General features: G+C 41.1%; 2 protein-coding genes across 2 annotated transcripts; one reads left to right on the forward strand and one right to left on the reverse strand.

Moving 5' to 3' along the window:
• Window positions 1–295: 295 nt before the first annotated feature.
• On the reverse strand, window positions 296–5,031 carry gar1 (GAR1 homolog, ribonucleoprotein). Its single transcript, XM_050042651.1, has 7 exons — window positions 4,924–5,031; window positions 2,234–2,411; window positions 1,613–1,767; window positions 1,397–1,456; window positions 1,169–1,292; window positions 840–959; window positions 296–751 (listed from the first exon to the last, which is right to left on the reverse strand). Exons 2-7 carry the CDS (start codon window positions 2,394–2,396, stop codon window positions 741–743), a joined length of 633 nt encoding a protein of 210 aa, XP_049898608.1. The 5' UTR covers window positions 2,397–2,411; window positions 4,924–5,031; the 3' UTR covers window positions 296–740.
• Window positions 5,025–13,516, forward strand: LOC126389142 (alcohol dehydrogenase class-3-like). The gene is made up of 10 exons (XM_050042649.1): window positions 5,025–5,139; window positions 5,262–5,308; window positions 5,563–5,664; window positions 6,004–6,154; window positions 6,266–6,353; window positions 6,449–6,668; window positions 8,910–9,170; window positions 9,413–9,545; window positions 9,870–10,008; window positions 13,248–13,516. Exons 1-10 carry the CDS (start codon window positions 5,040–5,042, stop codon window positions 13,273–13,275), a joined length of 1,269 nt encoding a protein of 422 aa, XP_049898606.1. The 5' UTR covers window positions 5,025–5,039; the 3' UTR covers window positions 13,276–13,516.
• The last annotated feature ends 2,368 nt before the right edge of the window (window positions 13,517–15,884 follow it).

A 15,884-nucleotide genomic window follows, 5' to 3' on the forward strand; every position in this document is an offset into this window, starting at 1 on the left:
TGAAACCAGTGTACAGATGTCCACTATAGGTTTTCAAGTTTCCCCTTTGTACGATGATTGGCTTTCAAACTGTACCTCCACAGCAGATGTATGTGAAACCTTGTGGTGTCAGTGTGGAGTTCTGCACAGTAATGGCCAAACCTCACAATGAATCAACAAGTAGTAGTAAGACACATGCAGGGAGAAATATTTTCTAGCTACATTTAGACACCTGGATAAACCTTTTTTTCTTATTCCCCACCTCCCCTCACCTCTTCTCCTACTAAGACCTAAAAAAATAAAACAAAGACACAGCTACAAAGCACCTTTTAATCAAGGCCTTCAACAAAAATGTGACAACATTCTGCTCAAGATTTTACAACTTATGGGTATTAAAATGTTTTAACTAACAGCATATAAATTCTGATTTCCCCACATATTTTCCTGAATCGCCACATCGGAGGAGATGAATACACGGAGGTTTGTGAATGTTCAAAGGGACAGAGTAACTCTCCCTGACAGGCTGAAAGGTCCCTGTTATGTAACACACAGGCATACATGAGAACCTTTTAAATAAAAATCATCCATCATATTTCAAAACTGGTACAAAAATAGAACAAAAAAGGGAAAATCCATTCAAGTTCTCTGAACAGAGGCAATGTCCATACTCTGAGTCCAACAGGCCAGGCAGTGGCACAGCCTTCTTGCTTGTGTAGCACAGGACAGGCATGAGACCATCACACCACACCATTGCTGTCAGATCATCTCCCACCTACAATGAAGAGCCGAAAAAAGTGTTACCTTCACACCAGGGAAGACAAGTATAATTTGAGAATGCAAACACTGAAAAAAGGGCAAACCTCTGAATCCACGTCCTCCTCCACCTCTTCCTCTGAAACCTCCTCCTCCACCTCGTCCACCTCCAAATCCTCCGCCGCGGCCGCCTCCAAATCCTCCACCGCGGCCCCCTCGGAAACCGCCTGAAACAATAACAGAATTAATCAAACCACTCGTACAAGCCGTGCTCTGAACAGACACAAAGGAAGCACACTTTAAAGCCACAGCAAGTCCGACTGACAGATAATCACAGCATGAGCGTCCAAGTGGAAAAAACTGTGTCGGGAGCTGCACATTCATCAACAATAGGAGACAGGATTAATTAAAATGAGACACAGTTTGGATGCCTCACCTCCACGACCACCGCCTCTTCCTCCACCTCTACCACCTCGGCCTCCTCTTGGCGGACCCTTCTCTCCTGGCGGCCTGGGGAGGAATCTCTGCAGCGGGAGGAGCTTCATTGGATCTATATAAAACTAAAAGACATTGCAAATTACAAAACAGTGTAACACACAAAGGCACTGAAATGCTTTTCAGTATGCAAATGCACTACTTTAAAATGTTAAAACAAATTTTATACCTTCTGCATTTTCTTAAATGAAGACGCCTTCATGTTTTCAGAGAGTTTGACTGAAAAATACTGCAAGGATAAGTTAAGGAATTAACAGGATTTTGAGCACCACAATGATATTAATCAATGATATTTAATCCACGGAGGGAGGCTGATATTTGCATTTTTCCACTTCAGGTTGTTTCAGAGGGTCAGAGGCTGAAATAAGAACAACAGAAAGGATACAAAGTCCCGGAGCTGGCCGAAAATCTCATCCACCTTCCCGATCTGCTCCTTGTTTTCCAGGTACACTGGGGCGTTGAAGTAGGGAACTTTGTTTTCCTCTGTCGTACACTTGCACACAATGTCGTCTTCACATGGATGCATAAACTCTCCCAGTGCTGCACAGAAACAATAAACAAGTGTTAGCTGGAGGCAAAAACTGTACCCAGGCCCAGTATCAACATCCGCCTTTGGTCGACTTTATGAGCCCTTTATATGACTCCCAAAAGTTTGCAACTGTTGAGATATGGAAGATTGCCAAGTGTTTTACAGCTTTCAGAAAACGCTAAGATGACTGCATGACTGCAGAGTCACTTGCATGAGTTTCTTGCTTTCCAGGAACTTCTACATCATTCTGTCCAAACGCTGATGTTGACACACACGATATTTAAAAGTTGAAAACTAATTATGGCAACTTTCTGATGACATCGACTCTCATGATTCAGGTGATGTCATTCAAAGTGTGTGATGGCTTAGTGTTTAGTGCTAAGAGCTAATACCAGCGCTGGACCCGACAGTTTGGGACATTTACAGGCTGTCAGCTTCTGCAACATCTTTTCAGCAGTTCTGGTTTTATGATCTTACCGACGACATATTCTGGAGGACCGTAGTCTTGTTGTCTATTAAAACCGCCTCTGCCGCCACCACGTCCAAATCCACCACCTCTTCCTCCTCCTCCTCTGAATCCTCCACCTCGGTTAAATCCACCTCCTCTGCCTCCTCGTCCACCACCTCCTCTGTAAGACATTTTTCTTCAAACCCTCTGTGAGAAACACAAAATGAGAGAAAACAAGTCAGAACAAAACACATGACAAATCATAATTAGTAAAATTTAGCATGGTTGCTTGTTTGTCTCCGACCTTTATTGAATACATTAGATACATGGAGGATGCACATTCCAGATTTTCATTATAAAAGTTGTAGAAAATATATTTCGGATTATAAAATAATTGAAAAAATAAATTTGTTGCACAACAAATAAAAAAATGCAGGGAAAAGTAAGAAACATGACGAAAACAAAAACCTGCAGGGTCTGCTTAACAATGATATGAAATGTTTAAAATCAGTGGTCCCCAACTAGTGGGTCCAGGTCGATTCTGAAAGGACTGCAAGTGACTCACAAATGTGTCAAGTTTGTACAAAAGAAAATTTATTTTGAAGTACAGAGAATTTCCCGCACAGAGCTTTTATTTTAAAGTGCTGTTTCCTGCTGTTGAGTGAGCACCTAATAAACAGCTATTTAACAGAGACAGCAAACTAGCTCGAGGGCATGGCCACACACAAGTATGACGCTGAATGAATTAAACTGTGTGGACCTTGTAGTAATGACTAGGGAGAAATCTGGACCCTGTGGCTGGACCAGTGGGGAGGGATGGCAGGAGAAATACCTGCACACCAGTTCAATTGAGCTGGACAGCCACAACAAAAAAATAAAATAAAAAAAATTTCAATTTAGTCAGAACATTTGTGCCCAAAAAAGGCTGCTCACGGTGCAAAAAATAATTGACTGATAAATGATTAAAAAACAGCAGCAAACGTTTCAGTCCTTGACCATCATCAGTGCAGACGCACCCAAGATAAAACTTTTCTGTTGCCCTAAGTTTCCCAGCAGCCCTAAGACTGGACCAGTTGGGAACCACTGATCTAAATAATGTAGTGGTTTTTGCCATTTTACAATTTTTGAGTGTTAAATTTTTAACAGTGTTCATGTTTTAAAATCAGTATCTAGAAATATATAAAAAGGACAGTGGCCTTTTAAGCCAGTGGTTCCCAATCGTTCCTGCCATGGGGTCTAAATTTCTCCTTTGTCATTAGCTCAAGGTCCACACAGTTTAATATATTCAACATCATACTTGTGTTTGGCCAGTTGTGGAGCTAGTTAGCTGTCTCTGTTAAGTAGCTGTCCGTTAGTCACTCATTCTACAGCAGGAAACAGCACTTCCAAAATAAAAGCTCTGTGCCGGAAATTCACTGTACTTAATTAAATTTCTTTTTCACAAACTTGACATATGAAAGTCACTTGCAGTCAATTCAGAATGGACCTGCAACTAGGGATGCACCGCTCCGATATCTGGATCGAATATCGGCCCCGATATCATCAAAATAGATGGATCGGGTATTGGAAAATGCAACCTATACCTGAGATGATCCTTTCCCTTTAAATCTATTGCGACGCGAGCCACGTCATACGTCATGGAGCGAAGGAGAGAATCTGCTGTGTGGAGGTATTTCACACTATTTCAGCTGCTGTTGCTGTTGTTTATTTTTGTAAAAAATAAATAGTTCATCATTGCATTAATCTGTTTCATCTTGTTTCATTTTATCTTAGGAAAGAACTGTGTAGTCATTAATGCCTGGTGCCTCTAGTCTTTTCTGTTTTACATGTAAAGGTATATAGCTTTTTAGGTCAACCATGGTATCGGATCGGTATCGGGTACCGGCTGATACTCAAAGCCACAGCATCGGGATTGGTATCAAAACTGAAAAATCTGGATCAGTGCATCTGTACATGCATCCCACTTTTGGACCTGGACCCACCAGCTGGGAACTATTGATCTAAACATTTCAGCTTCATGCCGTCTGTTTCACAGACCCAACTGGTTTCTTTCTTCTCCCTACATTTTTTAACTGTTGTGCAACTTTACAGCTGGAAAAGGTACTTCTTAATATAAATCATATGTCAGAAATTCACTGTCCTTAAAAACAAAGTGTGTATTCAACAAACTTGACACATTTGCGAGTCACTTCCGGTCCATTCAGAATAGATTAGCGACCCACTTTTGGACCAGGACCCACTAGTTGGGAACTGCCGTTTTAAGCCACATTACTTTTTTGAATAAAGCATTTTGATAAAATAATAATAAAGTAATTAAGTGCCTTCGATCAGCCGTGAAATTGGGATTGTTAAAAATGACTATCTATCCTTGTTGACATCTTTTTAACGTGTTTTGACCCAAAAAGAAGTGGCATGAAAACAAACTACAAACCCATATATTCAATCGTTTCCTTTTCACAGTTATAAAAAGTGCATCTATTGTTCATTTGGAAATTAAAGATATAAGCTTTAACTGGGTAGTATCCATTCAACGAGCTAACTGTGAATTCAGCAGCACTACATAACTGCTAGCTAACATGCTAGCTCACTTTCGTCATTAAAACTCCACAATTCAGCCGCATTTCCGCCACAAACCAAAACGTTATGTTTTCACTTCAACGTGTAACCTTCTTTAAAAGTCTGTAACATTATCTACACACACTTAAAGCACATTACTCACAAAGTTTATCGGCTTGCAGCTGCTATTTACTCCGAGTGACTTCCATGCGATGACAACACGTGTGGCTGAGGGCTGCCGTAAAGCTCTTCACCACTGTCGGGAAGTGTCGTAAAGTCATGTACGTGAAACACGATCCATTCGCGTCCGCGTATGCATATTTAAAGGAGCAGGCGGTCAGCTGGTTGACTCATACACAAGGCAAAGATAAGAAACACGGTCAGTATGAATTTACGGACTTCATTATAAAGATAATAAAATCCCAAAGTTATTTCTGTTAGACTAGCTGATGTGCGCATGTGTGAACACTCTGTTAATGTGATTATTTTGTTCAAATGCAGGGAATTTAATTATTAAACATCACTCAACTATGTCGACAACAGGTCAGGTAAGAAAATAATCCTCCTTTACGATACATAAGAAGTATAAACTGGTTATTATTATAGTACTGGTGTCTTTATTCTGAAAACTAGTTGAGTTTGATGTTACCCCATTTTGTGCCTCACCTATGTTAAAGTAGGATTACACTGTCATGACAGAAACAGCTGCCCCACCCAAGTGACTTTTCATTTGAGACGGGCTGATGAACACGATGTAACCGCCAACCAAACAACACACATATGTTTTTTATTTCTCCCTAAGGTGATTAAATGCAAAGCAGCTGTGGCATGGGAGCCTGGGAAGCCTGTGTCCATTGAGGATGTGGACGTGGCCCCGCCTAAAGAGCACGAAGTCCGCATCCAGGTCAGCTGCTCATCACAAGCTTGTCTGCCACGCAGAGAAAAATGTCCAAATTTGGTTGTGAATGTGGACACTCACACTGCAAAGTTTCCAGTGTTAACAGTTGGCAGTGGTGTTAGATTGTATCTGGATTAATATAGGAACAACAATTTCTCACAGTGATAAATAAACCACGCTTCATGCAGATGTTATTTCTTGTTTTGACTTTGATCATCACACAGGCCCCTGATGCTGACAGGAAACATATACATTCAACTTCCTCTGTATCATTTTGCATCTTGTTGATATGAATATTACATCCTGAGACTGTCACACGAGTCAGCACCACACCTGTTTGTGCAGGTTGTTGCCACAGGCGTGTGCCACACAGACTGGGAATACCTGTACGAGGCTGGAAAAGGGATGAAGTTCAGACCGTTCCCATTGGTTCTCGGCCACGAAGCAGCAGGGATAGTGGAGAGTGTCGGTCCTGGAGTCACCAAATTCTCACCGGGTAAGCTGTACAGCTCACAACAAACAAGCCGACATGACCTAACATGACCTAGCATGACATGACATTTAACCGTGGCTGATGTGGTTTGTCTGCTTTGTCTTTTGTTGACAGGCGACAAAGTTATTCCTCTTTTTCTGCCACAGTGTGGGGATTGTGATCGATGTCGGAGTCCTAAAACCAATCACTGCCGGAAGAACTGGTGATAAATAAGTCACCACATGTTTACCCACACAAGTCACCAGTGTTGTCATGGCATTTCACTGAGTCATTGCTTCCTTTTTTTGTGTCTTTTAGGTCATACACACAAGTGGGTGTCCTGGCTGATGGTACAAGCAGGATTTCTTGCAAGGGGCAGCAGGTCTACCAGTTCCTCGGCGTCAGTTCCTTCTCCCAGTACACTGTGGTTATCGACACCTCACTTGCGAAGATAAGAAGTGATGCACCGCTGGACAAAGTGTGTCTGCTGGGCTGTGGAGTCTCCACCGGTTATGGTGCTGCTATTAATGCAGCCCAGGTAAGAGGATACAGATCTGCTGTGTACACTCAGTTCAAATCATACTTTGAATTTTCACCGTCTCTGATGCGAACCTGTACTTGTGTGCAGAGTCCTGTCTGTGCTTAGACCTACATGGATGCTATGAATTTACAAAGACGTAATTTATAAACAGTTTAGCCTATTATAACAAAATGGATTTATTATATGAAGGAAAACATCTTTGCTGCAATTTGAATTTGACATGTTCCTAAATTGCTGCCCGATGAGGTTACCAGTATGTTGCAGGGCTGTAGTTACTTATTTTCCCCACTAGATGTCAGTAAATAACATGAGCGCCACATAAGTGGACTTTCTGGGTTAAAAAGAATTCATTAATCCAATATTCTGCTCCAAATACCACACAAAGGAAGTTTTGTAGAAAAGATCAAAGGTCTGTAGAAAATATAAAGGTTTGCAGAAAGTTCCCTCAAATGCAGCATAAAGAAAATGATCAAACTTGTTTTTAATATTGCGCAGACAGCATTGCTCAATGGCAAAACAAAGTGGAAGTGTGAATAAAACTAGAATAATGACAAAGCAGTCTTGCACGCCTGATAAGAATCAGTTCTTTCAAAATACTCCAGCTAATACAAAATTTAAAGGATGACTACGGCATTTCTCAACCTGGACCCTGTTTCCCTGTTTCCCTGTGTAAACCGGTCAAAGAGACTGTTGTGAACAACAATGTTTAAAACTGGTCCAGTATTGAGCAAGCTGACAGCAGCCAGCAGCCACGGGATGAGCTGCAGTGGAAGCACATGGGATAGTTGAGCACCATCACTGTATGTCTGAGTGGCTCAGATTTTTATTTGAAGTCTCTGAAGTGTCTCTTTCCCTTTCACTTGATCTGTTTGTTATTGCCTCGCTAAGCAGTCCACTCTTCGTGCGTATACTCCGGCTCACATAAATACCGGCGGCGGTCAAATTCAAAAGCCTCATCCACAAGATTGAAATCAGGTGAATAATCATCCATGACACTATATGTCTTCACACTAAACTATGTCTACTGCAAAATACTTGCTCTCTCCAGGACCCACACACATTTCCACTGTTGTCTTTCTGTGACATCTCGTGATATTTCAGAGCAGACCTCCACTTAACGAGGCAATAACAAACAGACCGGATCAAGTGAAAGATAAAGAGTAACTTCAGATAATCAAGATAACAATCTGAGCCACTCGGTGGTAAAAAATAACCACTTTTAATGGACATACAGTGACGATGTTTAGTTGCCTCGTGTGCCTCCACTGCAGCTCCCATAATACAGGAGCAATTAAAAAGTTGTTGTTCATATCAGTTTACACAGGGAAAGAGGGACCCCGTTGAAAAATGGCGAAGTTATCCTTTAAGCAAGGGGATCGTAAAATTAAGTTTTACTCATATTTTTGATACGTAGAGCATGTGTTGTTTTTAAATCAAGCTATGCAAATCTATTACAAACAATAATTAAAGCAAATACAGCTTAAAAACATAATAAGCAAGGGCATAGGTTTCATTTCCACATTAAGGGGGGAACGACACGCAAGTGTGGAGGAGTCAAACAAGCCCTTAATTTGTATGCATCAGGTCTTGCCCTTTCTGCAGCAGTTTATGGTGTAAATGCCTTTAATTTAGTCAAAATAAAAGTCCTCTGCTACTTTAATGGTTTTAATCAGGGAGACAAATGCACATGTAAATATTGAGGGAGATGTGTCCCCAAAATCTACGCCTATGTCAAAGCTGCCTTGCATTGACATAGGCGTAGATTTACACCATAAGCTGATACAGAAAAGGTAAGACCTGATGCATACGAACTGTTAAGGGCTTGCTTGACTTCTCCACATTGTCAAGTTGTAGGTTTCATCTAAACATTGAATAGGGGGGGTGGGGGTCTGGTGAATTTTTTGCATCAGTTTATGGTGTAAATGTCTCTAATTTTGTTAAAATAAAAGTCCTCTGCTACTTTCGTGTTTCCATCAGGGGGGACACATGCGCATATTCTAAATATTGAGGAAGATGTGTCCCCTGCGTCACCCCAGAAATCTATACCTATATGTATGAGAATAAAATGGGCCAATTGAAGCGAAAAAGAAAAGAAAAAAAAGTGTATGATGGGTTTGTTTTGAAGAAAGAAGACAAACTGCTCTGTATGAAAGTTGGCAGTGAACTTGATGAAGTGATCTCATCAGATGTCTCTCAGACAGCTGTCGGTTGACCGACTCCTAAATGGTGTGCATCCAGGTTGAAAAGGATTCCTCATGTGCCGTGTTTGGGCTCGGAGCTGTCGGACTGGCGGCCATCATGGGCTGCCAGGCTGCTGAGGCGAAAAGGATCATCGCAGTGGACGTCAACCCTGACAAGTTTGAGATAGCGAAAAAGTTTGGAGCCACTGATTGTGTCAACCCCAGAGATCATGAAAAGCCCATCCAGGAGGTAGTGGTGGAGATGACGGAAGGAGGGGTGGACTACGCTCTGGAGTGTGTTGGAAGTACAGCTATTATGGTGGGTTTCTTGATGTGTTCAGAAACATTTTAATATTTAATTCCTACAGGTGCAGCAGGACGTCTGTACAGTGTCACCACAGAGTAGGTGTGTAATGCAGTATGTGCACATAGGTTTGTTAAGAAATTACACAATCTTTCACTTACATAATTTGCTGTGTAATTGTCATGTCTTTACATTCTAGTTTAATCACATTGTGTACTTTTGTGTATTAAGACAACTGATGCTTTGTGTTGCTCCAGAGCGCTGCGCTTGAGTCTACAATAGACGCCTGGGGCACCTGTGTCATCGTTGGGTGGTCAGAGACGGAAGCCATGGAAGTCGTGGTTGAAAAGATCCTGATGGGACGCACCTTGAAGGGGACTTATTTTGGAGGTGAAATTAAAACAAGTTATCAGGCCATGTAAAAATGGGCTTCTGTAATGGTTCAGCAACAATTCATGGTAATTAGAATGACAGAGATATTGAGTTATTCAGTGTATCATTGTTCATTGAGGCAGGTTGCAGCAAACATCTGATATGCACTAAACATCTAATATATCTAACATCATAAAAGTATCCAAAGGAGGGGAATTCTTGAGGCCAAAAAATGTGCGATTACAAGAAAAGATGAAGAGGAAAAGTGCCTTTCTCAGGGGCTCATGAAAGATCGCTATTTTGTAGTTCTTGAGGACTCAGTTCTGTTGTCCTCTTCCATAGGCTGGAAGAGTGTGGACGATGTGCCTAAACTGGTGGATGCCTACATGAACAAAAAGCTGAAGCTGGATGAGTTTATCACCCACACCCTCCCTCTGAAAGAAATTAATGTGGCCTTTGAATATATGAGAACCGGGACAAGGTAAGACCTGATTTATTTGTGACATGTGTGTGTGTGTGTGTGTGTGTGTGTGTGTGTGAGTGTGAGTGTGAGTGAGTTTTACATTGGGGTGGGGGGCAACAATACAGTAAAGGGGGACCCTACTTTAATGTCCAGTGTGTAAGATTTAGGGGGATTTAGTGGCATCTAGTGGTGAGGACTGCATATTGCAACCAGCTGAAACTTCTCCTGGTTAAAATTCCTTTAGCGTTCATTGTTCAGGAGGTTTTTACCGGGAACTGAATCATCAACAGAGATCTCTTCCTCTCCAAAACAAACAGACCAGGGGCCTCATTTATAAAAGAGTGCTTAGGATTCATACTAAGAGTTGACGTGCGCCCAAAAGCTGAAAATGGCGTGCGCCAAAAAATAATCTGATTTATAAAACTGTGCGCACGCACACTTGCACGCAATGTTCTCTTTATAAATCACAGACCTCCTGGAGTTGTGCGCACCCAGATCCGCCTCATATTCCGCCCTCTACACGCCCTAGTTCAACCATAAATGGTCATGCAAATCACCTCATGAATGCGATCTGCATATAAATAAGCCGGCATGCGAGTGTTCTCTCGTTGTGAGTCACGGCGACAGGTGTGAGAAACGAACCAAAAAACGGAATTTCTCCGAGACTGAGCTAGAGACCCTTTAACGGGAGGTGGAGGACTGAAGAAAGATTTTATTTGGTGGCCACAGCAGCGGGATCACTAATAAAAGAAAGCGAAAAAAAGTGGCAACACATCAACGCTGCTGATGCTGTCAGCTGTGTCTGTGGGACTGCACAGACAGTGACAGAGAAAAAAAAAATGGTCTGATCTAAAGGTAGACCAAATATTTCTACTCCTTTACCAACATGTAGTTAATGTGTTGCTTTTAAATTTGAGGATGTTTGACATTGATGTGCGACATAAAGAATCACATTTATTAAAGGTGGAGGCAAAAAGGAGTATGTGCCAGTGCCATCTTGCGCAATTACGCACGAGGGTCACCGCAGTATTTATATGTTTATGGCAATTAGTCTGATCAGACACCCGGCCTGAATTACAGCATGAACCAGTGGTATCCCTGTCCCAAAATACAACGTGTAATTTGAAATACAATTCAAAGATGAAAGTGTAATAGGCGAACACGTTTCTTCATGCCGGTTTTGTCATGAACAGCACATGTCTAAGTAGGGCTGATGAAATGAGTGTAACGGTTGTGCTTAATGGCTGTATTTCGAGACATGATAAATGCACTGGAAATATTTAGCTAAATAAATAAATATATTCCATGCAGTCGCGCCATCCTCTCCCCCTCCTGCGCTCACAGAGTGGACAATGAGACGTTAGAGGCAGTGCGGATTAAATACGTATTTAGAAAGAATTTCAATTCAGGATTTGAGTTGGATTTTACAACGTTTTTATGAAACAATTATCACTCACTCCAAGCGCAAAATAAGGCTGCTGGATTTAATTTCAATGATAACATGGATCTAAGGTGGATATAGCGTGACATTAAATTTGTGGGAGACATCAATAAAAATCTGACTCTACTTCTCCACCTCGCCGTCTGCGTCGCCACTTCCCAGTGTCTTCCAAAATGTGCACACGCATGACTCAGAGTTTGCTTACAGGTGTGCACATTCTCCCGCCAAGTTTATTTTTATAAATCACAACCTTTGCGTGGGAAGTGGCGGACGCCACTTTCAAGCCCCGTTTTGTGCGTAAGCAAGCTTTATAAATGAGGCCCCTGGTGATTCATGCCAGTAAAACACTGAATAAAGCTGTTTAATGTTAAAAACAAATTGTGGTTTTGTGACACTGGTCAGCTCAAAGGGGCTCTATCAAGAGTCAATGTTTGGCGTTGCTGTTCTGGGCTACTGTAGAAACATGGTGGTGCAACATTGACTTTTTTATAGATGAGGACCTGCTGCCTGTGTAGATATATCTTCTTTTAAATCCCTCTTAAAAGTGCACTTTTAGAAGTGTGCTTCCACAGGGTTAATAGCCTGAACTCACTTTTATCTTAAGTCACTTTTTACAACCGGTTTATATACAAAGGCATTGTCTTAACTATTATTTTACTGATTGTTTTTTTTATTTTATTTTGTCTTATTTGACCTATTTAACACTTTCTCATGTAATGTTGTCCTGTGTTGCATAACTTTTAAACTGGTTTTATTGTTATTTTTTATCATTATCTCTCGTTTTTTGTTTCTGTAAAACACTTTGTAACTTTGTTTTGAGAAGCACTATAAATTAAGTTTATTATTATTACAATTATTATTATAAAAGGCTAATTTTAGGGCTGTAAATATAGGCAGTGCAGGCTGTGCGGTTGCACTGGGGCTCGTGAGGTGGGGGGCCCATAGAGAGAGTGGGCCCTCCAACAATGTGTTGGGTGGAAAATTGGCCCTTATGAGTGACTGCTACCTTGGAAAAATGCCCGAGTTCAAAGAAGAACTTTTGTTAAATTAGAAACAGTGCCAAATTATATGCTGATTCTAAACTATGATAAGATAATAAAATTGTTCAATTAAATTAGAGATATGAGAGATATACAGATATGCAATGATGATTGTTGGGTTATATGTATCTTGATGTTATCCAATGTCAAGTCTCTGTTTATGTGACGAGACGATGTGTGCACAATAGCGTACACTGGGGCCCGTCACAACTACCTTATGCCACTGGCTCATTCTGAGGTAACAAAAACACAATCATTCTTCTTTTCAGGTGATGACACACTAACAAAAACATACCTATTACATTATATTCCATTTCTGCCAATATGTCCTCCTAAACCCTACACACTGGACCTTTAAATTAGGAATATAAATGTTATTTACATGGCGTAGGAAAGTTCAAAAAGTCTCAAAACTTGTCATGTAACAGGGTATTAAGTCTGGAGCTGCTCCATACACAGTGAATGGGAGCCAGATTTTATGGACACACATAACGTTTTTCTTTTTTATACCCAAATGATATATATAGATTTTTTTTATTGCAGTGTTCTCAGTGCTGAAACAGAAAGTGTCAATGGAGCAGCTCCAGATTTAATACTTAAAGATGTCACAAATTTGGGTTTCAGCACTCCAGCTTTTGGATTTGAGAGGGAGTTAATCATGTTTACTGATACTGAGACTATAGGAATAACATGTATGAATTGAAAATGGGCATAGCTCCCCTTTAACCTTTACATGTACAATTATATTCTTGTAATTTTTCCTCTTTCATTTTTAGCATCCGTACTGTGATCAGTCTGTCGTAAGAGGAGGCTACACCCACAGTGGCTGCCTAACAGGATGACAAATTCAGTGTTATTGTAATGATACTTTGCGTAAAACTCTTTACTCTTTCTGCTCTTTTTCCTAAAAGATATAAAAAGTTTACCTTGCTTGATTTTATAGCAGCTGAGCACATTATCCACTAGAGGGCAATGTTATATCATGTAAGAGCTTCTGTGTATGTGTCCGTGTATATCATCTAACTTTATAAAGACATTGCTTTTCTATCATGCAAAGAGTCTGTATTTTTATTCACATTAAATTCTGAGTTTGTTTCTTGTTTATCACAGATCTGAGCTAAAGGGAGAAACACTATGTTCAGTGCACTTGTGTAAAATAATGCCGGGTGTAATTCATAGATATAGACAGCATCTGCAGTAACACCAAGACAAATTCTCTCTACATCTGTCACACTTGGCAGCTCCACTGATTCTGGTCCTGATATGAATGTGAAGTGATAGTTGGAATTAAATACCCTTGTATAGAAGACGGGGTAAAAGACACAGGAGACAAATGGCTGAATCTGTCATCGGCCGCGGAGAAGTATCTGCTTCATGTGGTCAGGCTTACCAAATTTCGTCCTTGGTAATATTATATATTGATTTAATGGAGAGTCTAGGAGAAGGACTAAAATAACAGTTGCTGGCTGTCAGGACAGAAGACAAAAGGTTGTTTGGGGAATGCCTCACGGTGAGGAGCTGAAATAGCTGTCGAAGGAATTTGTTTTATTGAAGTTCCGTTCAGATCAAATAAATACCCTTGGCAGTTTCCCCCGCTTTTCCATCTTTATTTAAAATGGAAAATAAATTTGTGCTCTTCCTCTTATGTTGGTCTCCTCTGCCTGTGTGCTATCAATCACAGATTACACAGCTTTAGACCCCCTCCTCCTCCTCCTCCTTCTCCTCCTCGCAAAGAATCCCAAAGTAAAGAAAGTTTTCAAAAAATAGAGAGCAGAATAATACAAAGAACGGAGCAGTCGAAGGAGATAAGAGAGGAAGATCAAAAGAAAGAGTGAGACACGTTTTGACAGGTGGTAATGTGACTGGGCATCCTCAGCTATAAATGTTGGACATGCTCTCAGATTTATAAGGCTTTCTTGGGGACATATGTCTGAACGTCTGCCTCATCTATGGGTGTGACGACCATAAGTCTCCCACCTTTTTCCCCTCCTTTGTGTTTGAACTCTACCACCTCTGGAATTGTCACAGCTTGGTGAAACCAATCCAGGCCAGACATGCTATCTGAACTACACCCACAGCATTGTACACATTTTTGAAAGTCCTGAGCGTCCCATCTCGCCATGCTTCACTTACACCTGTGTAACTTTTCTGCAGATATCTCCTGGATACGAAACCTTGGCAACAAGAGCCACGGAGTCAACTCGTGGAAGAGACAGCTAACATTTGCGAATGGGGAAACCATATTTACATTTTTATTTTGAGGTACATTTGTTTTTCCGTCTTGCTGTCATCACTGCACTGAGACAACTCTTTCAGGCAGGAGTCTTGGAGAGATCATTGACAAACAACAGAAATGCCAGATGAGGTAAATGCCATCACACAAATAAAGGCATGTCTGGAAACAAATGCCAAAAAGGGCCACCTTGCCTTCAAGAGATTTCATCGAATTCAATAAGGTATATTCCTGTGTCAGAGACAGACAGACACAGTGACCCGTGTCAGCTTTGTAATATAAAGTAAAACACACTTTATATTGAAGTACAGTGAATTTCTGGCAAAGAGCATTTATTTTTACCTGTCGTTTCCTGCCGTAGAGTGAACTACATGACAGAGACAGCAAACTGGTTCGACAACACGGCCAAACACAAGTCTGAGGCTGAATATATTAAACTGTGTGGATCTTGAACCAGTGACTAAGGAGAAATCTGGACCACATGACTGGACCAGTTGGGAAACACTGACTCATGATAATCCACAGACCTTGTTGTCATAAAGTTACATGAAGGTACTGTTTTCTTCAAACTGTCCCTTTTAGATGCTACACCTTGAGCAAGGGATTTTTTTTGTTTCTGTCTGGGGGACCTTCTTGTTAATGTAAAGGCCCTGACACACCAATCCAACAGTCGCTCAGTCAATGTTGGGACGTTGCTGAGTGTTCATGGCCCTCGTCAGTGCAGTGTGTCCCGCACCATTGGCCCTTGTCAGCGCTGGTCAGCTTTCTTTCGCCAATTCAGCATGTTGAACTGGCGTAGGTGACAGAGGAGCCTGTCGGTCGATGAAATCACTGACTAGCAGTTCAGCTCAGCACACAAGAAGAGAGGGAGTGAGACCAAAGCAAACTTTTTACATAAAGTAAGATTTTTTTTTTCTTTATTCAAGGAACTCTTTAGCAGAAATATTTCCTTATGGTTTGTGTTATTGTTCACTGGCGCACGGTAAATGAAAGAACAAAATGCTTTGTTCTTTCAGCACTGGATTGTGTTGTAAATGTGCTAACTGGCTAACTAGGGTCAAAGCGTTTTGGTTTTTTTTCCCTTTTTGAATGACGATTACAGCCTACCACCATCTGCTGGTGTGAAGAGTTATTTCCTCTCACGCAAGTGCAGAACGTAGGTGTCTTTGAGGAGTGTTCA

This window comes from Epinephelus moara, chromosome 4 (assembly GCF_006386435.1).
Source record: "Epinephelus moara isolate mb chromosome 4, YSFRI_EMoa_1.0, whole genome shotgun sequence".
NCBI lineage: Eukaryota > Metazoa > Chordata > Actinopteri > Perciformes > Serranidae > Epinephelus > Epinephelus moara.